We start from the raw sequence: 24,073 nt of genomic DNA on the forward strand, positions 1-24,073 counted from the left end.
TCTTGTTTTTTTTATTCAGTTTAAGCATTCGCTGTGGCCAGTTGGCACCGCTGGAAGGGCACTCAGGTCAAAATCGGAAGGTTGCCAATTCTAATTCTAGTCGACTCGGTCGACTTCCTGCTAAACAGTACTTCATGTTGTTGAGCCTGAAGGCATAAAGAGCTGAGGTGAACCCCCCAACTGTGAATTGAATTTGACAACCTTGCGAAGGTGTGTTGGACTCTATGTTTGGCTGTTTAATTGGTTGCTGTGATTAAAATAATATTAACAATTATAAGAATGCAACAATCCTAAGTCATAAGTTAACATTACAGTTGTATGTCTATTTAATAGACGTGAAAATACGCGGAATATTTCAAACAATTTCTAAATTAGAGGAAGGCTTTCCCTCCATTGGATTCAAACCCCAGGGTAGGGTTCCTATTCCTGAGCACAAAAGTGCAAATATCGAATTACACAAAATTAAACTTTCACATTGGAGTTTCAATCGAGGTAAAGACGTCAGTACGTGTATGTATGTGTGCCTGTGTCTCTGCATCGGCCGTGCCTTGGTGTGTAGGCGCAAAGTTGAAATCATGCACACGCACAGCCTGTTTGCACTGCTGGGGGAGAGACTGATGCTCAACACGAACACGCTCTCCATGACCACCTACAACACCCTCTTCGAGGTATGCAAATTGCGAGACTTGATCAGAGGTCTCCTACATGACGCTAAGGCTGGTTCACTATGCTTACTGTAGCTAGCTGACAAAAATTACCAAACAATTACATTACAATGGCTTGGCCATTTTATGCTGCAGTGCCTCCACCCAATGTGTTCGCTTCCTTACCATTCCCCTGTTAACGACGGGCTGTTGTGGGTACAGTAACTATTAATTAATGCATTGATTAACCATGTTTCTTTTAATATTATGTGTTTATAATGTTGTTAGTACCTTAATGTATTAATATCCATTGTTGAAATATTATAAAGTACGTTTTTTTGGATGGAAAAGGGTAACTTTCGATGCTGTCGGAACGAATTAAGCCTTTAACGTGTATTTGCTATACTCGCTCAACGACCAAGTCACATAACAACCGGTTTCGTGGAACCAATTTCCGTCGTTAAAAGGGGTTCTACTCTACTCTGAACGCACATTTCTCATCGTATCGCTGTGTACAGCATTGCACAGCGAGTGTACTGACGCTTCGTCCGATTACAAACGGTGGTGCTGCTGTGCATGCAGATCCTCACAGAGCAGGTGTGCACCCAGGTGGTTCACAAGCAGCACCCGGAACCCGACTCGTCTGTCAAGATTCAAAATCCGAGTACGTGTCTCCTCCCCTGCACCAATTATGTTTATTTCTCGCCAAGTACGCTTTCAATGGTGCTGTTTGTTGCTGTGCTGCCTGACACGTTGGGACTTGCGTTCGGAAACCGTGATTGTTTCAAAATAAATTGTGCTAAGTGCAGTGGAATTCCTCTACTCTAACCTGAAGTCATAGCCAAGGGGGTGATCGATCACAGCCAGTGGCATTGGTGCTTCCGCACAATACCTTTGCTTCCTGCCTTCTTCAAGATACCTCCACTGTTGCACAATCAACACCTGGGTCTTATAAAATCTGTTCAAACATCATCCTACCATCGGTAATAGCTGAGCCACTCCATCGCCTCCAATGTCTTGGTAACTTGTCGATCTTAAATGTGTGCCCCACCTCTAACATAATGTTAAGATTTACTACAACAGTATGCGTGTTATACAATATTTATTATTTCAGCACCCTTGGTTAAACTAATTTGAAAATTATTTAGCTATATTCCTCAATTCTTTATTATATAAATGGCATAAGATTGCTAACCCTGTCGTCATGAACTTCACATTAATTTCCGTTGCAAGGGAACTGGACTATCAGGTTATAATTTACAGCTCTTCTGCTCATGTCCTTCTAAATACCACTGGTTGTGGACTGAGGGCCAAAGCCTTACATCATTTTTACACTGAATGTGTACGTATATATCCGTATAACTGCAACATGTTTTACTGCAGATTTCATTTATTGATTGTTTAGACGAGCCTCTTATATAAAGGTTATTTCTCACCACTCTGGGTCAATATTATGGATCAGTTTTCACATACAAATCTTCTTTCTAGGCTGATGTGTTGGTCGTATATTCCTTGGCTGCGGCGTTTTAAAATACATACTGGTCCTCTGTCACGCTGTGTAATTGACACACTTGCTTCTCCTGCATGAATCACCGAGTGAAGGGTGGGCAGGTGCCTGGCCGTGCTCTGTGCAGGTGGTATTTGTCCAAAAGACAGCGATTACTATATCAGGCGCTCTTTTTTGTGTTTACCAGGATCCCACTGGTCTGTGTTTGAAGACGTGTTGTGCGCTCTGTGCACAGTGGTTTATTTGTGTCCCTGAGAAACGGCGACCGCGTTTTTCCAGCCATTAGTGGCTTCGCACACTGATCTACGAACCTTATCAGCTGAGTTCGATTCCTGGTCAAACTAAAATAATTTGTGAGTGAAATCTGAACTGGCCCTTGGCTGCCCTTTCACCAACTTGATCTGACCAGCATGGTGAAGGTGTGGTCAGTCCCATGACCGAAAATAACATGGGGATGCCTTCATCAGGCAGCTGATTGAGAGGGATGTAGATTATTATTATTACTAAAGAAAAAATGTCAAGCCAGATGGTGCAGTTGCAAGAGTTTGGAGGTTGTGAGTTCAAAATCCCACCCAGGATCAGCAACATGATATCATCTTCTTGGTTCTTTCGGTAAAGTCACGTAGAATGGAAATAATAAAATAATAAAAATAAAACATAATAAAATAATTCTCAAGACGTTTCGGCCACAACGCAAGTAGCCGTCCTCAGGTGGAGAACAGGTCTGTCGAGGAGACATTCAGACTCTGTCTACTTGCGTTGTGGCCGAAACGTCGTGATAATTATTTTATTATGTTTTATTTTTATTATTTTATTATTTCCATTCTACGTGACTTTACTGAAACAACCAAGAAGATGAATCCCTGCAGTCACGAAAGCTTTAAATCGAAACATGATATTACTTTGTGGGAAATCAACAGTGTTGCTGTTGTCAAGAGACAAGCTACTGCCATAGGAATATGGAATTTCCACTTCTGACTCTGGACCTCCAATGGGGATAAATATTGCCCCAATCTTGTTTGGGCAGGGAGACAATTTCACGTTCCCTTGAGTAGATCACAAGGTATGGATTAAAACTTAATGGATGAAAAAAGTCTCAATCTGTGTCCATATTTACATTACATCAAAGATCTATCATTTGCTGAATATGGTGATTGGGAAACTTAAGCACTAGGTAATTGCATTTCCGATATCATTATTCTGCAAGGTTATTGTAAATGCACATTTTTAAATGCACATCTTACTGTGATGGGAGAGACATTGAATTGGCTGGAAGTGTACTGCTAATGAATTCTACGACCACCAACACCAAACATCACAACTTTGATACTGTAATGCGATATGTCCAGGGGGTCCTGTGGTTAGAATTCTGGGTCAGGCATAGCCACCTGCTAGTTAAGCCCACTGTCGGGGATCGACCCAGCCAATCGTTTTTTTTTGGGGGTCATTAAAATGGGTCTCACGTTGTTGGAGAGGTCAACGGCAGTTGTCCTGTGGAGAAACTGGCCCCCCCACCTTGGGGATGTGGCATCAGTCAAGGCTGGCAATGGAGCTGAGTGCCCCCAATGCTCACTTGCACAGGCAGACACTTTCGACCCAATTCATGTGGCCATGTTGGGCCAAAAATCCCCATTACATTGGCATTTTGTAATTCATGTGCAGCCAATTCCACCCAAAAGCGCACACATTTGCACCATTTGCAAAATTGCTAAATTGGCAACATTTGGGCATGGTTAGGGTAGAAATCATACTGCAAACTCGTGTGCAATCCGCAACTTTTTTTTCCATTCATGGAGTTTTGAATGCTCCTGAAAGGAGTGAAATGCTTGTGCAAATGCAAATGTATGTGAAGATGATCATGATGATGAAGCTAAAATATATTGATGAAGATGATGGTAATGGTGAATTATAATGCTGAAGTTGATGACAGTGATAAATGTAATAACGTTGATTATGAAAAATGCATGCTAATGATGATTCTGTACATACTGTACGTTTTATAATCATAACCTCCGATTAGCACGGTTGGCTGTGTACGATGTTGATTCATTAATTTATAACTTCAATCATATGTCATCTTAATTTATTATCATCTTGTGTCATCATCACTATTGCCTCCATAATTGTTTAGAAGTAGCATTTGGCCATCTTTTGCATCGTTCTACATTCCACACCACGGTGTCGGGCAGAGAATCCTCGACACTGACGTTAGCGGACGCGTGTGTGTGAGATGGACGGAGTCTGAATGGTCGGCTTGGGGCTCTATTCAGCGGTGAATTAGGTGTATTATCTTTTGCAACAATTGCTATAAATTCCACGAACGTACGAAAACAATGTCCGCATGAACTGAGCCCTCGTAAGAGTCATCGACAACAGAAACCTCTCCACAGTGCTCGCTATACGAGCGAGGCCGCCACTTACCATGGGATGTAGAACGTGCACTGCTGGCAGCAGAGATAAATGTCTTCCTCGTGCGTGTTTGAGGTTTGAGCAACACGGGGACGCTGTGAGCCCACCTGTCGAAACCCTCTGTTAAGGAGCTCTGACACACGTGGCTGTGCACGTGTGACCGACTGCCGCGCCCACAGTGATCCTGAAGGTGGTGGCCACGCTGCTGAAGAGCTCGGCGCCCAGTGCAGAGCTTATGGAGGTGCGGCAGGCGTTCCTCTCCGACATGATCAAGCTGTTCAACAATAGCCGAGAGAACCGCCGGTGAGCACCCAGCCCCCACGGCTCCACCAAGCTCACCCGGACTCATCCCACCTCATGCCACCTTCGTTCATGTTAAAAGTTGCGCGTTTAAAATGCTTGCGCACGCGTCGTTCCGTGTTCGCTTCGTGCGTGTCAGATGACACGCTGGGCACCGCGGCGAACGAGGTGCTGAGTCTCGAGGGATTTTTCAGGTGAAATGTTTGAGTTCATAAATGTGTCTGAAACCAGCCCTTAAATTCTGACTGCCTGCCTATCTACTCACATTCCCGTGAGGTTGCCCATTTTATTATGACAATACGTCCCGCTGGAAGTGTCACAGGGCATCAATTCATCGATGAATATCAATTGTTATGCCCTCTATGCATGAATCACAACGCATATATAAGGATCAGTGTTTTTAGATTTGTATTTGCTGTGTCATACGAGTTTATGTGACCCCTGCAGCCTCTAGTGACGGCTACATTCACCACGGTAGTACATAGAGAGATTCGATAATTTGATCGATTTGAGACAATTCGACGAATCGCCACAGGGCGAATCATTATGTTTCCACTGGCCAACTGTCATTACAATCGTTGCGTTTGTCTTTCTGAACCTCGAATGACTATCTGTCATTGCCCAGCCCTGTTCATCAGACCATCGGTGCCTCTGCGTCGTACGCATGCTCGACTTCTTGCGCACCGCACGTAGCCAACCATGCTAATCAGAGGTGCGGGGCATTATTCCCGCATGCACTCCTGCAACATAAATTTACCAGTGTACGTCAGTGTTTCACCTCATTGGAAACCAAGCGATAAATGTTCAAGGGTTAGAAGAGCTGACCGCGTTTGTGGGCCGAGGTCAGAGCTTGAACCCATGGACACTGCTACTGGGAGGTGAAGTTTCTGTACCAATGGAACACCCAATCACACTTGTCACTCTCCTCCACTGTGCACCTGGATATAAAAACAACCTGACGGTAGCGGTGTACGTACGAATGTGTGTCGAGCTTCTTTTGCGCCCCACGTAGCCACTCGTGCTAATTGGCTGGTGCACAGCAACAAGCGTACGCTTGTTACTATGCTTGTTGCTGTACCAACTCCCCTTCGGATTGCTCTGATTGTATTTGCGTGAACCCATTTGCATCGTGACATATTGTGCCTGCGATATGGATTCTTAAAGAACAAAAGGTGGTGGTCAGGGTTAGTGCCGACTTGATTGATTCGAGCACCACTTAGTGAGTCTCATTAGTTTCCTATTGGCTACAATCCAGGTTTAGAATTAGCTAACCCATTGAGTCACTTAGCTGTATACAGCCAATTTCAATTCCATTTCGAAGATAAAATATGGGCAGCATTGTTGCGTGATTGCTCATGCATATGTGTGTATATGTGTGTGTGGATGTGTGTGTTTGTAGTGGTAGTGTAGCAGTTAGCGCTGCTCTATGAACCCAGGGACCGGAGTTCGATTCCCGCTCAAAGCCAACACCTGTGATGAATATCTGAACTGGTCCTGGGCCTCCTCTAGGTTTACTCAGCCTCAAATTAGTACCTGGTGCAGTGTGTAAATATCGACACTAGGGAGAAAAAGGCAGCCCGGGTGTGGTGCTGGCCCACACACCCCCTCGTGTGCCGTGCCGGCCCACACACCCCCTCGTGTGCCGTGCCGGCCCACACACCCCCTCGTGTGCCGTGCCCGCCCACACACCCCCTCGTGTGCCGTGCCGGCCCACACACCTCCTCGTGTGCCGTGCCGGCCCACACACCCCCTCGTGTGCCGTGCCGGCCCACACACCCCCTCGTGTGCCGTGCCCGCCCACACACCCCCTCGTGTGCCGTGCCGGCCCACACACCCCCTCGTGTGCCGTGCCGGCCTTCATCGGTGCTCGCTAACAGCACTTACCCACTAGCCTGTTAAGGCTACATGTGGGGGTCTTTGTCTTTGTAGGAGTTTAACACTGATTACTACACTGACCTCTATTCCCAGAATGCCAGGTTTGATTTAAATGCATAAACTTCGGTGGTAATTGGTATCCCTGGTCCCTAGCTGGATTGAACTGTCTCGAGATTTCCTCTGCTTAATATTGTGATGTCTGTTATGGTTTGTAGGCAGTCAGGTGGTGCTGCGGTTAGAGTGCTCGACTCAAAACTGGAAGGGTTTCTTTCGGGTTCAAATTGTGGGGTTGCGAGATTAAAGTAGGCCAATTTGTGGAAGTGAACAGCGATTGGAAGACTGCAAATCACCAAAGACCGTGTACAAGGGAATGTCCACCACTGACCTAAAATGTGTTTGTCACATGACACTGACTTTGACCACCCTTTCAGAAATGTGGTGTTATCAACTTCGTTGAAGGAAATGTAATTTACATGCCGTGCAGGTCACGAGGGTTACTTAACCGTACTTCCCCACACTGGTCAGTGCCCGTTGATGAAGATGGGGAGCATAGACGTGCAGTACAACAACGGATGTTGATGCACTACCCCCCTCTACTGCTCAACATGTAGCCATATGACTAATTCACCCGCAATGCACCCAATCTCATCAGACCTCGGAAGCTCAGCAGGTTTGGGCATGGTTAGTGCTTGGATGGGTGACCACCGCAGGTTCGTCATAGGGTTTGCAGGGATAAATGCAGGTATTGTAACAAGCGGTATTGCAATTAACGCCACTTGTTGATGAACCAGCGATTCGACGCTGCCGGCCGGGGTACAGTAATTGTAAGGTGGTTCTGGAAATTGCACTTGCCAGAGTTCAAATGCCGTTCCCTTTTTCCTCTTCTAGCCTTAACAACTACAACAACTACAGCCCGCATTGTAATAATTGACCCTTCACCAATAAAACCGCAGCCTCTTATTAATCACATCGTAACATTTATATATATATCTTTTGTTTGTTAATTTTCTATGTAGCTGTGAATTGAAGGCTTTTTTTTTTTACAAAACACATCTCTAACGACATTCAGGTTAATTAAATGGTTAAGGTTATAAGGTCGACCCTGAGACTTGGACCAAAATGATTCCCCCAAAGTCATGTCCATTTGTTTAATTAAAGGTCGTGTTGGGGATGTGATTTATTGCACCGTTTAACGCCGCAGCAACGTCCGTGGACCTTGATTTTTGCAGGCATTATCTGAATGCTTGAAAAATGAGACAACATTTTAGTGCGGTGCAAATGTGTTGAGAATAAAACAAACACATCGACATACACAATCTGCACGCGCGCGCACACACACACACAATGAGCCAATTTCTGATTCCTAAAATTCACAACAACCAAGCTTCTCAAAGTATCTTGTTAATTTTATTGTGTACGTGCCCTCAGCAGATGTTTTTTGCCTAGGTGATATATATAATGCATTATTTATTCTGGAATCTGTTCTAAATACGTATTCAGTTGTTTTTCTTTTAATTTTTTAAAATCATGTCACCGCTGTTATGTTATTTTAACTTGGGTTTATCGGCAAAATACTTTTATCCTCGCTTCATGCCAGTGAACAGCCTCTCAAAAAGGTTGTCAGAGAACTACTTCTAATGTTACTACGGTCGCCTCTTGTCCACACTACTCGATTGCTGCACATGCCTTGCGAAAGTGGCTTGTTTTCACGTGGCAATCAAACCGAGGCTGAAGTAAGCCAACAACCATATTTAATGAGGGAAGTTTTTGTTTGACTTGGCTCAGATCATTACCTCTCTGCACTTGAGAATGTGGTTTCATTCTAGTTGGTTTCTTCGAATGCAATCCAAGATCTCAGTGGTGTCAGCTCGTTGCTCTGTTGGGGTATTACTGTTTTGTACCAGTTGAAAGGGTAAAAACCTATTACTATATTTTGCCACTGGTAAAGGAGATGTCTCATAGGTATTACTCTCCTCGTGGCTACCTCACAGAAGAGCTCAGATTGGTTGATGCAGAGCCACTTTAGAATTGCCGAATGTGGGTTGGAGGGTGTTCGTGATTGAGCCGAAATCTACTTCACGATAAAGTTATCTTTAAGTCATTTCCCATATTTAGTGATAAGAACAAAGGCACCCAGAGCTGGCGGTTCATGACACTTTCATTATTTACTCTTGAACCCACCCAACCACCCAGCAAACATGGGATCGTTAGGCCAACGGTGGTCCAATGCTTCCAATCACATGCCAATGTTGGCCCAATGTCACTTTTTTTTTGGCACCTCTTGGAGGCCACATAATAATATACATCTAAACTCAACATGTGGTATCCAGCATTTGCTGCTACTATCACTGTTTATGAATTTTTGTTAGACTTTCACTTGGTGCATTTGTAATTGTTGATTTTCCACAACTGCCAAAAAAGTTTACTGGGAACTGTGGGCAACACCATGAAGACTCGTGACCGATGTTTGCAAAAGTAGTTGTGCGATCTGTGTTGGAAACATCTGAACTTACCCCTGGACCCTGCCCTTTACCAACCCACACTGACCAGCATGGAGAAGTATGGCCAACAACGTCCCATGATAAGCCCAGAGTGAGGAGGCCTTAATCCAACAGCGGATTAGCGAAGAGTTGAAAATTATCTCCTTAATTAGTTGTGCTGTACGTTAATTAAGAAGGTAAATTCAGATTTGTGGCCAGTTTGAATCTCATTTGAGTACAGAGTGTAGTTTTTATTTTACTCTGCGTGGTTTAAGTTGAATTGTGATGGAACTACAACAAAGTTTTACACTTCATCTTCAAAATACGTTTTTTTAATATTCTGTTACCATTCCATTGTGCACGTTGCTCCATATATCTGTGTTTAAAAATCGTTCGCTGAAGAGAAACCTAGGAGGCTCAGGGCTACTGGAGCACTCATCCTATGCCGGTGGCCTCAGAGATCCTGATTTAATTCCCATCGTTGGCCGTTAATAATTTGGCAATGACTTCTTCGGGCAAAATGGTTCCCATGTGTAACAAGCTTTAATGGTTTCACACCATTGCACCATCGAAAGCCCAAAAATATGCATTTTTGAAAAAGTATTATTTCCAGTCGATTTGGCTCACCCAGCTTTGTGGACTTTGCTTTTATATTTAGTCACAGGGATAGAGCACATATTCTCCAGCTTATGTTTGCCTTATCATGTACTGGCCTTATTGGGTAAGCGGAGGGATTGGAATTTTTTTAGAGTGAATGAGCCCAATTGAATCTAATGTTGGTTCTAGGCTTCGTTGAATAATTCCACGCTATCGTTGGGACTATAATAATATTTAAAACCTTCCCTCGCGATATAATCAACGGAGTTGTGTATTTTCAGTGATTAATAAGGCAAGGCAGTAAATAATATACTGTACATTTCAATCCACTAGTGCATGATGTTTCTTCCAAATCATGCAGATGGGGATAGTCAGTTTAACACGTAAGCTTTTGTGACCAACATTATCCATAATAGTAATCGAGGTTTTTTTTTCTTTATGCATAGATTAACCCCCCCCCCTACACCTGCCTTCGCACCTGATTGGTTCACAAGTGACGACATCACGTTTATCTCTCTACTTTAGACCGAAACAGGATGGCTTCTCCACAACTCGGGCTGCCCACCAGATGACGCTAATTGTAATTACTGGCGAATCGTCGTACTCGAATTGTAAATGTTGTGAGTTTTACTCTCAAAAAGTTTTACTCTCAAAAAGAGCCATATAGCTCAATGGGCCTTACCTGGTACAATAAAAAAAATTGTCGGTATTTACCGGTATATGTTTGAAAGTGAGTCTGCACGCGGCGGGGGGGGCGCGGACGTGACTGCTTTACGTCTGTGCGCAGGTGCCTGCTGCAGTGCTCCGTGTGGCAGGACTGGATGTTCTCGCTCGGCTATATCAACCCGCGCAGCAGCGAGGAGCAGAAGGTTACGGAAATGGTGTACTCCATCTTTCGCATCCTCCTCTACCACGCCATCAAGTACGAGTGGGGTGGCTGGCGCGTCTGGGTCGACACGCTATCAATTGCCCACTCCAAGGTCAGTGCACGGGAACGCCGCGCAGTGCAAGAGGGGAGAGGAGGGTGGGGGGGGAGCGCCCCTCCTTGTGAGGAATGCAGTGCTGCTCGACACGGAGGACGTCAAGACAAAAGGGGGTGGTCGACAGTTCTCCTTCACGGCTCGTTTTCCCGGCACGTGAAACGGCAAGGCCTTACTCTTTGGTTCCTTCGGTAAAGTCACGTAGAAAGAAAATAAATTAAATAATAGAATACGACGTTTCCATGCAACACAAGCAGCCGTCATCAGGTAGAACTCAATTTGAGAGAGAGACAAAACACAGACACGGAGACACACAGACAGACACACAAGCAGAAAGAGACAACACAGACACAGAGAGAGACACACAACTTAGACACACAGAGACCCAATGCCTCTGTGTCGAGGCCTTTAAATAGAGAGAGAGGTGGGTCTGCTGGAGCAGCTGCTGGAGCAGAGAAATTAGCATGTCACTGAAAGAATCAACAAGGCAGGACTGGTACATTTTAGAGAGATTTGTGTGGAAATCCACAAGGCCTTGTTTACACGACAGCTTGAGTGGGCCCACCCGTCTGAAAAGGCATCGGCCTCGGGGGGCTGTGGGTGTTGTTATAACCTAGCGCGGTCCCGACAAGTAACGCGGTCATTTCAAGCAACACCGCTTTGCCGATTTGATACTTGCTCATGTCACTGAAGCCAAGGTCGAGGTTCAAATAAGTAATTGTGGCCTGCATTCATCACGGAAAGTTTCTTCAATACCTGCCTAACCTCCGAGATCCGCACTTCCAGTATCCCTACTCTTAGTTCTTTCGGTAAAGTCACGTAGGTAAAAAATGAAATTAATAAAAATAAAACAATAAAAATCACTACGTTTCGGAGGCAACACAAGTCTCCGTCATCAGGTGGGACCGTCACAGCCAGATTTGCTGCGTCAAGTATCCCACCATTTATCTGCATCTTTCCCTTGCTCACTTACCTCCGGGTGTCACTCCAACGTCTGTCAGGGTAAACTGGGGCATCATGGTGGCGAGATGTTAACTACCTCACCTGGTATGCAGGAGGTTGTGGGTTTGATCCCGACCCTGACTTCTGTATGTTTGGAGTTTGCATGTCTCTCTCCCTGTTGTCGCATGGATTTTTCTCCGGGTCCTCCGGTTTTTCCGTCCAAATCTAGAATCAATATGCGTTTTAGAATATCTGGCTGCTATACATGTCCGCATGATAAGCCACTTCGTTGAGCTATCATAGCCCAGTGGGCCTTACCTGGTAAAATAAAAAAATAGTTGAGTTGAGTTTGACCTGCACCATTCCTTCTGCACACGTGCCTCACTGATGGGAACTACACCTTCCTGGTCACAGCTGCAGCATAACCCTATCTTGCCATGTTATATTCTCATCAGAACTTCCAAGTTCCTTCTTCTACCCCTGTCATGGATTTCCTGGCGTCCTCCTTCTAAGTCTCTTTGACGACCAACTAATTGTACAACTGCGGATGAATTGGCAGCATTGGGAACAGTATTACATAGTGAAATCATCCGCTATTATGCTCATGTCACAAAACAGGGCAAGCCTGTTGCCATGTGCAGCATTGCATTGCATCACTCAACTTGCGCAATCCTCCACACCTCGAAAATCACCCGCAAATTACTAATTTAGGATTATAGCAATCATCAACCCCTCCCAGTTGACTCGCATCCCGCTGCCTGGTTAAACAAAATAAACTTGAATTCGAAACCTCAGTGCATGCCAGCGGTTTCCACATTTTTCATATTTGACATGCTCTCAGCACATTTTTACATCGAATCTAAATTCTCACCATGTAATGTGGCACGGTGGTTAGAGTGCTTGACTCAAAGCTGTGAGCTCAAATTCCAGTCAACTCAGCCCACAGCCATTCTGGGCAGATTAAAATAAGTACCAATTTGTGGAACGGTAAAAAGAGTTGTCCTCTGTATATACTGGCTCCCACCATCGCATTGTGGCAATGTCACCACTGGCTTAGGGTCTGTAGTGGACATGAGCACCCATCTTTCACTTTATTAGGAAAACGCTTTTTGTCACTGCTGTACGATTAGAATAAGCAACGCCACAACGACAATGGTCTCCAGTCAAGAAGCACGCAACACGTTCATGAAATATTGAAACAGCGGTAATCTTTTGAGTCATGCAAGTGTAGAAACAATGCCCCTTGCCCTCGTAGCACTTCACATCGACCGGCTGCTGTTCGTGCCGGGGATTCTTGGGGCCCAGGTAATGACACCGAGCTGGAGGCAGGAATTTAGTTTACTTGCTAAATAAGCCATGAGTGTCAGAAAACAGGGAGTGCATTGCTCTTTACTGCTTGCAGCTTGGCACCTCCAGGCCCTGGCACTGACATGGGCTCTTATAATAACCTCCAGAGCTTCAGCAGCAAGGTACAATTATTGTCCTACCTTGCTGAGAAGCAGCATCGGGAGTCCCATTATTAATATCAACCACTTGTCTGGCTGTATAGAAGTTGTAGGCCAATCTCATTCCATTGCTTTGTACAGCTTCAGAAATTGTTCATTCTGAAATATTCCTCGATTGTGTCAATTCGGCTGGTCTATCGTCACGACTTTAATACGTGACGTGCTCAATGTTCTGGATGTCATTCGATCATTACTTGTGTCCCTATACTGTGTTTGCTCACGATCTAAAGAGGACAAGTGGTCCTCATGATCCAGTAAGCAGTCAGTGTTGCTCTTCTTTGTGCTGTGGCCGTGAGCCATTGGTAGAAATTCCACATTCTTGTGCTGGGGCTAATCTATCCTGAGAGCAACCAATTTTGACTCTTCACAAAGCGGTACTCGTTTTCATTCTTCATCCTTAACCAGCCGATTCGTTTTTACAAAAATCATTTATCTGTATTTGTGTATATCTGCTAATGCTGCACTCTACTCCTTTGTGGCTTTTTGAAGTTTTAATAATTGTCTTTGCAAGAGAGTACGATATTACATTCGTATTTAATGCAGCGCAGTAGAACTCCTCATGTCTAAACTGAAAAGGGGATGCGATTGGCAGACCCTATGTCTCTGTTTATCCACACACTATACACCTTGTCCACTTGGAAATGCGTGGATAAACACAAGGACGTTTGGGAGCAACATCTCGGTCACTCATCTTGGCTGTGATTTTGCATGGATAATGAATTATATCCTCGTGGGAAATAACTTTCACGTCAGATGTGGGTTAGGTCTGCAAAAAAGCATGCAAAATAGGACGAATTCGCCATCCAATTCTGCGTTTTTTCATTTTATTCCTGCGTTTGCATGGATAATAGAGATGAATTAGTCGTGCCTGCAGTGACCACCTCTGGGTGACTCTTGTCCATGGAGAAATGTCACCATCATCACTTCTGCTCTTACCACTGCCTAGGCATCATCATCATTGACATGACCGTTGCTGTTGACTAGGCCAACCCACCACCTCCACCATCAGCACCGCCATCAGCACTGCCACCACCACCATCACCACCACCACCTCTATCACTGCCACCACCAGCACCACCTCCACCTTCACCACCTCCATTACTGCCACCACAAGCACCACTATCACCAACACCACCACTAATACCACCACCACCCCCACCACCATCACCACCGCCACCACCCAGTGAAATAATTCAGAATATAATGAATATTGGTGAAAAGTGAAAAATAAATGCAAGGCGTATAGACCGAGCCACTTAGTGATATTTTACGTTAAAATAATGGTTGATGGTCATTTCGGTAAGTAATATATCTGGCATTAGTAAACAAGGACCACTTTGTTGGACGTTCATAAATGCTCTATTATGAAGTGGCCGGCTCAATCCGTAGGAATTCACAATTCCCACCAGTTTACTCGGGTCCCATGACAAGCGCGCTTGCAACGATCGTCGCGTCACAAACAAAACGAGCAACAAGCCGAGCTGGCCGATGGAGCTCATGACAATCTCGCGCCACCCCGTGTCCCCCCCCCCCCGCCTCCCCCCCCGGGGTCAGGTGACCTACGAGGCGCACCGCGAGTACCTGGCCAAGATGTACGAGGAGTACCAGCGGCAGGAGGAGGAGAACATCAAGCGCGGCAACAAGGGCACGGTGAGCACCATCTCGGGCCTGTCGGCCGCCCAGCTGCGCAGCGCGCTCGACGGCCCGCAGCTGCGCGAGCTGGAGGAAGGGGCCGACGCGCGCGCGCACAGCCCCTCGGACGGCGAGGTCGACCTCCGGCCACCCCCCGTCGAGGTGCACAACTTCCTGGCGGAGAGCGAGACGGCCTCGGTGGGGGCGGCCATCGTGGCCGTGGGTGTGGCCCAGAGCCGAGGGGCGGTGCAGGCCGTGAGCAGCGGCACGCAGGAGCTGCAGGACCTGCTCGGGGGCGGGGATGACCTGCGTGCCGAGAAGGTGGAGGCCACGGAGGTGAAGATGGATGAGGCGGATCTGACGCCAGAGACGCCCATGGCCGGCATCCTCCTGCCCAATTCGATGCTCAACGACATCGACGCGCCGGCTCCTCGGCCGCCTTCCTCCTCGGCGGTGGACGGCAACGACATCTGCAAGCTGGACGAGCTGGGCGAGTCTACCCTCACCACGATGGTGCAGGGCTCAAGCGACCTGCTGATCCCTGGCGAGTTTTTGGTAGAGAAAAGAACATCTGAATTCCCCTGCATCCCTCCCCCCGACAGCACGAGCTCAGACTTGAAAATCCTCGACTCTGAGCCGGACCCGCCGCTCATTGACACCGATGAGATCTTGGAGGGTCCCCTCAGCACCATAAGCCCCAGCTCCGACCTGAAGCCTCCGGAGGAGTTTGACCAGCAGCTGGGGGCGGTGGCTGATGTCACCAAGCAGGCGTCGCTGTCCTCTGATGCAGGGGTGGAGTGTGCAGATGTGGAAGTCGGTGCCGTGAAGGCCATCTCCAACCTGGACGCTGCCAGCGTCACGTCGGACGCCGAGAAGTCCGACGATGGGAAGGAGGTCGGGAAGGAGCTCCGGAAAATACAGACGACCTCCACCCAGGTACCAGCTGTCCGCACGCATTCATCCGCATATTATGGCAGATCGAATTCTTGAGCTGCGCAGGTTTTAGACTGTATTCATGTTTTAGCATTAATCTAACTTGTCTCCGATTAGTGGTACACAGAGCATGCCTACATTGGTGGCTCAGAGCCAGTGGTACACATTCCACATTCCTACAACTCGAGCCAGATCATCTATAGGATAATCACTGTTTATTTATTGAATCAACTGCCACTCGTGATGCAAGCACTCTCATTGCAGTGCCATCCAGTTGTATACTTTTGGTGTGGATAGAACTTCCTAAAGTTTTTTTTTTCCTGAAGTGCAATGATGGATTTTGTGTTTCAACCAACATGTCATTGTTTAAGCTTATGTTTTCATAATCTTCCCACAAGCACGTTATTCCTTGTGAGTTAAGCTATATTTAATATTCTATGGCCTTTAAACAATATATGTTATAGGAGAGTGAGTAAACGTTTAACACGTCTAGTGGTGCTCTTGGCAGAGCGAGTGTTTGACTCCCAGTTGGAATTCCGTGAATTTAATTTCCTGTCTGGGTCAACTCAGCCCACCATCTCTCTGGGGTTAGTCAATTCACTCTGCGGGACACTAAAAGTGATCATCCTTTCGAGAAATCTACTCCCACCTCATTAAGAAATGCTGAATTGTCACCGCTGACCGTATTTGAGAACTGTCTCGGATTTATTTGGACATGGGAAACGGCTTACAGCTTGAGACTCTGAGAGTTCATAGCGGTTCACGCTCGTTCGAAATGCCCGCACGCAGTCGATGCAGCAGGGCAAGGCGGGCCTGGTGAAGGAGCGGGATCTAGGCGTGGACCTGGGATTTCGCGGGATGCCCATGACAGAGGAGCAGCGTCGCCAGTTCAGCCCAGGACCCCGCACCACCATGTTCCGCATCCCAGAGTTCAAATGGTCGGCCATGCACCAGCGCCTGCTCAACGACCTACTCTTTGCCCTGGAGACAGACATTCACATCTGGAGGAGGTGGGTGAAATCAAGAAAAACATGCGATTCCTCAGTGAGCGGTTGTTTGGAGATACACAATATGGAGGTCGTAAGGGATCAAGGTACAGGTGGCAGTCCCTGCAATTTCTTTGTCACGGAACTGCTGGCAGAAGGGTCTCCACTCGAGTGAGCTCTAGAGAGCCCCTCCAGAGGATATTTTGCCTGACGGAGGTCTTGTAAGAGGTGGGGAATACACACACTTTACTCCACTACGCAAGGCCTTCCGATCGTCTCACTGTGTTGTACCCATTTGTACTGCTGTATAAAAAGTGCTCGCAATAATTGTGCTCTGTTTTGGAAAATCGTGGGAAATAAATGAACAGTTGAATAGGTGTTTAACACGTAGGCTTTCACGACTATGAGTTAAATGGGTGTATTTACTTGTTTGGATGAACTGAGATTTAATCAGGAAAGCAATGGGACTTCCTGATCTGCCGGTAGCATTGTGTATACAAGTCAAACCCTGTGCTGGCTGTGACTCAGCCCTTCGTAAGCCACCGACACGTGACACACGGCGATTTGAACCCCACCATGTTGTTGGGTGGAGTAGAGGTCACTGCATTGCATTCATTTATTTTACCCGTAATTGACTGTAGTGTCTTATGCATCATCAGGTTGCACTCGTTACACACAGAGTGCTTTCCACAAATAAACCACAACATTTTTCTGATTTCGTTAAAGAGCATAAACCATCATGCAAACTCCGGTCATCCTCGCAGCGGCTTTTGGCTATCCATTGAACAAAGACGGTCACTGCATCACGCGCTTTCAGATGCGCTTCTCCGGCCATATGAAATGCTCTTCCTTTCCTATATTAGGAAGCCACTGGAGCTATGTACTTTAAAATCATCTATATTGATAACTCATTTCTTTAGAACTGCCTTTTGTGTTCAGTTTGTTTTCCTTCCCCGGCCCTTCCAATTAGCACGGTTGGCTACGTACGGTGCGAAAGAAGTTCAACATACATAGATCATGATGTTTCAGAGAATCCCGGCTATGTTTCTGATACTGAGTGTGGCATTAGCCTGATTGAAAAAAGTTAAAAAGATTGGTCCAAATTTAATGAAATGCCCATGTATGTTGAACTTCTTTGTTGAACTACGTAGCCAACCGTGCTAATCGGAGATGAACCGCAAGGCTAAAATCGCTCTAAAATCTCTCTAAGGAACGGGAGCTTGTCAGCGACGTTTGAGGCCACCTCCCGCTGCAATCCTGTATTCAATTTTAACTCGCTCAGAAATTCTCATTTTTGCCAGATAAAGCAAAAATCCCCGTAGGCTAGCATTCTTTAAGGTTTCTCGGCTGGAGCCCTTTCCTTTCTGTCTGGTTAGGTCTCACCTCCCTTGCAATCAAGGCATTGCCTTAAAGGCTGAAAGATCTGGGACTCTAACCAATGAACCTTGACCTCGGAGGCGCGGAAGCTACCACCAGACCGGAACGCTCGTGAGCGTTCGGGCTTTCATCGACCCGTGTTGTGAAATCATGACCTTGTTTCGGGTGCTGGAGCTCTCCGTAGTTATCAACAGCTCCTTTGAGAGGCGCTGCACTCGTCCCGAGCTGGCTGTCTCGCAAACAAACACAATGAGGGCTTCTCTTTTGTATGGCCTCGGCAGATTGGGGCCACATTTTACGGCACCTTCATGACACGTGATCAAAGGTGGCCGACGATCTCGGATAATCTGAACTGCAGCGTGTTGTGATGTGTCATTCATAACACCTGCGCTAGTGTTATTTTTGTTTGCGGTGTGCGGTGGGAGCTGCGGTGCAGCGGTTATCATCACCTCTCTGCCGCAAAAAAACGGTGACTTGAAATCGGTTCCATGAGTAACATAACGGAGGCGGGCGATATCGCAACGTCTCCCTTGGTTCACTCGCCCTTAAATGAGTACCTGATACAGTCTGTGAATGTCAGCACTTGACAGACAAACGTGGCCAAGCATGGTGCTGACCACCCCGTCGGGTGATATGCCGGCCTTAAGAGGTGCTCATTCAAAGTACTTTTCCCCCAGCAGTCTCTGTGGCCACAAGGCATTTTATGTGGTGGGTTTCTAGAAAAACCACCAATTAGTGGGACTGTGCCTACCTTCATAGGCGTCCGCTTACAACACATGCTGCGGCAGTCTCTTAGGCTATGACGGGGAATGTTTGCCTCTGTGTGTGCTCCTCGTGTACTGCCCCGGGAGGGTGCTATCAAGTGCTTCCTCCTGTTTCAGCCACACGACGAAGACAATCATGGACTTCGTCAACAGCAACGAGAACATCATCTTTGTGCACAACACCATTCACCTCATTTCCCAAATGGTGGATAACATTATCATCGCCTGTGGGGGCATTCTGCCCCTGCTGTCTGCTGCAACTTCCCCTTCGGTGAGCATCCCCCCCCATCCTCCTCCTCCTGCCTTACAGCTGCGCATGAAGCACCTTGAATCAGAATCAGAAAATGTATTTAGACTGGAGGAATACGATGAGCTACAAAGCATTTTTCCCCTGGTGTACAGGAGGGGTGGGTAAGAGCGCTACAACAATAAACAATACAAAACACACGATAGTAGTGTAAAGTACAAGAAAGATAAACAAATCACCCAAACACAAACAAACAACACTCAACCATCCCCATCCTACCAGGCAAAGCCCACCGAGGTATTAACATATTTTTCAGAAGCAACCTGACCACAAATGATAGCTCAACAAAGTGGTCCATCATTTGGACTTTTCTAGCACCAAAATAATCTAAATAATCTCAATGCAAACTTCTAAATGTGAGGAGAAAAGCCGGAGGAACCAGAGAAAAAATTCACGCGACCACGGGGAGAACATGCAAACTCCAAATGTATGTCTTTCACTTCTTACCCAAGACTCTAGTCCTGGACTTCACATCACGGTTGTTATGCAGAAGCATCATAATCATCATCATCAGCACTTTGTATTTTATGTTGTGGAGAACACGAGACACAAAATAAATAAGCAGACGATGTGCCTCCTTTCAATATCTGTCCCTCTACCAAAGAATATAACTGGCCCAGAGTTTGCTTGTGTTGTTTAAATTATGCATTCCCAGAAGGCTGTTCACCTGATGGGATGTGTCAGAAATCCTTGCGTGTTTTTTGTTGTTGTTGTATATCTAGAGACAGATATGTGAAGGCGGCGGCTTGTCTGCTGATTTATTTTATAGGACAGCAGCTTGGCTGAAAGGGGGATGGGTGACCCAGAATGAAGGACATAGTTACCTCAGCCAACAGTGTCATGGGAACAATACGTTTAATTATCACACGAGGTAGCTGAGTGCGTGCTTGCATGATAATGAAATACATTGCTCGTGTCAAGAGGCTGGATTTGAGAATGTGCACCAGACAAAAAACGGCAAGGCGACCAAACACACAGCCATCTAGCCCACACCACACAGTGCACGATAATTGTGGTACTATAAATACGATCTATTGATACAATTTGAAATCCGATTATAGAGTTTAAAAGCTCATGGCTGAGCCAGAATATTTACTGAAATTAATGATGCGCATGAAATTATTCTGATAGATTCATCAATTCAAATCAAGCACTTTGCTTCAAGTGCACGCACTGCATCACAAATTTAGGCACCCTTTACTCCAAACTCACACGTGCACGCGGTTCATGAAGATTCAAAATGTTTGTGTAAACTTCACAAAATATTCTATATTTAATTTACAGCTTTCGTGACTGCAGGGATTCATATTCTTGGTGCTTTCGGTAAAGTCACGTAGAAGGGAAATAATAAAATAAAGCAAATATATTATATTGTTTTATATTTTTATTATTTTATTATTTCCTTTCTACGTGACTTTACCGAAAGAACCAAGAAAATATTCTATATTGAAATGGAACCAAAATGGCGCATTGACAAAACTTTAACATTCACACTGCCTCGTATAGCATTCGGTCTTTCTAAAAATCACTGATTGTGTTTTAAAAAATGGTATTCAGTTACTGCTTGTTTTTGAATTAATCCGATTTCGTGTTCTCTCCTGTCTTTTGCCTTTTTCAGGGTTCAAAGGTCAGTAACGATTCTCTATTCATCATCTTGTCATCTTTCAGACCAGTAGGCTTGTTGACATTTACATACATTGTTATGCTTTGTGCTGCAATCAACGTTGCAAATGTTGTCTCATTGTGTGCCACTTCACCGAATTCGAAATAAATACCATAATGGTGCTTCCATTAATTTTAGTTGTATTATGAGCTTGATTGCCATGTGACTCGCATGGCCTTTGTTCACAACAATTGTCAACCATGCAGACCTCGAATGATGACATTGTATTAATTCCAATAGACGTAAATGTGTGGTGGCTCGAACACAAAACAAAAGTCTACTTTTACCATCCAAAATGTATTAAAATGTATTATTCAGGTCAGTGGTAGTATGGTTAGAGCGCTGAACTATATTGTAAGCAGAGTGAATTCAAACTAAGTGATGAGGTTGACATCGTGTATCATCCCGCCTGGGTTCATAAAATGGGAAACTCTGTGGTAAGTCAACAGTGGCCTTTTTGTGCAGAGCCCGGCTCTGCTACAGGAATGTGGAATTTTCACGACTGTCTCAGTGTCACTAAAGTTCGTGCTCCCCTCCCATTCAGCAGGGACACAATGACTTAATTTAAACACGACCGAGGTGCTTATTTCCCTAAAGAAGAAAGATTGTAATCGATGTGCAATATCTTGTAATAACACGCAAGGGTCAGAAGCCGTAGACATTGACACAAAGAGACGGAGCTAAAACCGCGACAAGTTGTGTAAAGCAGCACGGAGGGATGCATTCTTGGAATTAGACAAAGATGTAGCGTGAGAAACAACGGGATCGGAGAACATACGCAAGTCAGGGACACGTGACGGTGACTTTAAAGGAAATAATGTGGGCTTGGGCAGGACACGTTCGCTGAAGGGGAATGACTGCCAACGGGATTACCGGTGGCGTGTGTGACGGCCGAGAGAGCGAACCCCACCGAGAGGACGTCCGCCATGGAAATGGAGCGAGGGGATCAGGTGGCTAGGTGGATTGTTGCGTGCATTTCGAGGCTGTGATGTTTGGCATCCGCTTGCGGATACCTACATCCAGCGCCTCCGATTTGCACGGTTGGCTACGTACTTTGGGAAAGCGGTTCAACATACGTACATACAGGTTTGCTGATGATGATTGTGTCAATCCACTGCTAGATGAAGTTCAAGTTCATTTATTAGGTAAAGCCCTGTGAGTCATTCGGCTCGGTTATTTGACCAAACACTGCCATGTTGGTTTGCGGAGTATGGTTTTGGACAAATTCAGGTTATCACTAACCTTTGATGTTAGCCATGGCTGGGGAATCGAACTCAGGGACTTGTTTGTAATGTGTATTTGTTTTGAACTTTTGAAATCAATACGAATCGTTGCACATTGTGTTGTACCTTCTTCTTTGTATTGTCCACGTACTGATCGCTTGTGCCAAGTGTTCCATGTGCTTCACTCATCACACATTTATTTTCTCTCCGGTCAATGTCGGCAAAACTTTATCTGCCACCATTAACAAGCAATGGCTTTAACATAATCATCGCGCTTTTGTTAATTTATCGAATTTAAATGATACATTTATTAACAACTTTAATATCATTTAGATATCTGACTTTTGATGAGTCATCGTGTAATAAAATCTGAATGCATCCAATTTTCACCAATCTCATTGCAATTACTCATTTTCGTAACGGTTAATCTGTCTTCAAGTGATTTTGTTTTGAAATGACAACTTGGCCTCGTGCAATGGCAGAGCGCTAGAACCACTGCTGCAATGGGAACCGACAGAGCCCCTGTGTTGGAATCCAAGTGCTGGTTTGTGTATCAACTAGGTTTCGGGGAAATAGACTAAAAAATTGGCTTAAAAACAGCTTGGGTTTTGGGTGTAAAACAAAGTTAAGTTCTTTACCAGTTACCAACAACTTGACAAAGGAACCATTCAGTATTGCATTTGTTTCTTTCACTAATAATCCAATTCACTGTACGATTAAACATTGTGGTTTGATTGACAAAACATTGGGCACTATCAGGAGCCCCGTGCTGTATGGACGCTCAATAAATTCTCGTCACCAAATGATGTAAATGGAAGAAAAATGTAAAAAAGGGGTTTTCAGATAATTGAGTCATTTCATTTGCTGAACTATGCTTTCATCGCTTCAGTGATCACTGTGTGTGTGTTATCACTGTGTGTGTGTGTGTCATCACTGTGTGTGTCAACACACGCGTGTCCATGAGTGAGAAAGCAGAGAAAGCAGAGACATTGCACGTTGTAAATTGGACTTCTGATTATCGTTGCACACACACGTGACAAGAAAACCACGTTTTATTGAAGACAATTTCTTCAGCATTTTCTCAAATATGAAGTAGTAGTATTCTCAAGTGGATAATAAGCTGTGTCCTTGGATTCCAAGACATCCTAAAATAGAATTGTGATTTGAGGGTTGCAAGGAATTTCACGGCAGGAATGGGGTAAGCAACTTGTAAGTTTGGCACAGAACGTGGCTCGAATTTTCGTCGTTTCGGACGCAATCGGGAAAAAGAGGAGGTTGCGATGGGCTCAGTGCCACATGCGTTAGGTGAAGGGGCAGGAATTACGCGTCGCGCCCAGAGGTCGGATGGCGAGATACCGAGAGGGGGCATTGACTGATGGACTATGAAACAGCTGTGGGAGATGTGGGCAGTTTTCGGTGGCAACAATGGAATTGGCGATATTGACCGTTTGGATAAAAAAAAACAGTATTTGGGGGGGGGTGGTTGGGTGTGGATAACCAAAATTGGTTAAAATTTGCAAGAAAGCTATCCATAAATGACGTCACGCACCTGGGGGGTGGTCAGACATTTGCGACGACGGGGGGGGGGGGGGGGGTGAGAAATGTGACGTCACATCAAAATGCGCAACTTTAAATAAATATAGACAACACGTTCTACTTAATTAAATAGACTTTTTGATAAATGTTTTCTCCTACAACATCAGAGTACAGCTGCACATTAACTACGCACTACAATGACAATAGTTTAAAGCGATTTGAAGCATGTTTTATTTTGTTGGGGGGGGGCAGAGCTTTGTGACGTCATATTTGAGTGGGGGTCTGACTTGTTGTGACGCCGTGTGACTAGGGGGGGGGGGGGGGATAAAAAAATTGTCCAAAATCGCGTGACGTCATTTATGGACGGCCCCTAAGCCAAAGTAAGTGGACGGCGTGTGAGCAAGGTGCTGCCG

At 45.5% G+C, this 24,073-nt stretch overlaps 1 protein-coding gene across 1 annotated transcript in view; it reads left to right on the plus strand.

Annotated features, from left to right (window-relative positions):
• The window catches only part of LOC133349904 (neurobeachin-like), a 515,983-nt gene that overhangs the window by 387,693 nt on the left and 104,217 nt on the right, over positions 1-24,073 (plus strand). The window contains 7 exon segments of the mRNA XM_061563758.1: positions 560-668; positions 1,227-1,308; positions 4,740-4,863; positions 10,600-10,792; positions 14,794-15,807; positions 16,594-16,814; positions 19,049-19,202. Coding sequence (XP_061419742.1) covers positions 560-668; positions 1,227-1,308; positions 4,740-4,863; positions 10,600-10,792; positions 14,794-15,807; positions 16,594-16,814; positions 19,049-19,202 — 1,897 coding nt within the window.

The sequence above is a fragment of the Lethenteron reissneri genome, chromosome 32 (assembly GCF_015708825.2).
Source record: "Lethenteron reissneri isolate LAM-NWPU_2019-01 chromosome 32, ASM1570882v1, whole genome shotgun sequence".
Classification (NCBI taxonomy): Eukaryota; Metazoa; Chordata; class Hyperoartia; order Petromyzontiformes; family Petromyzontidae; genus Lethenteron; species Lethenteron reissneri.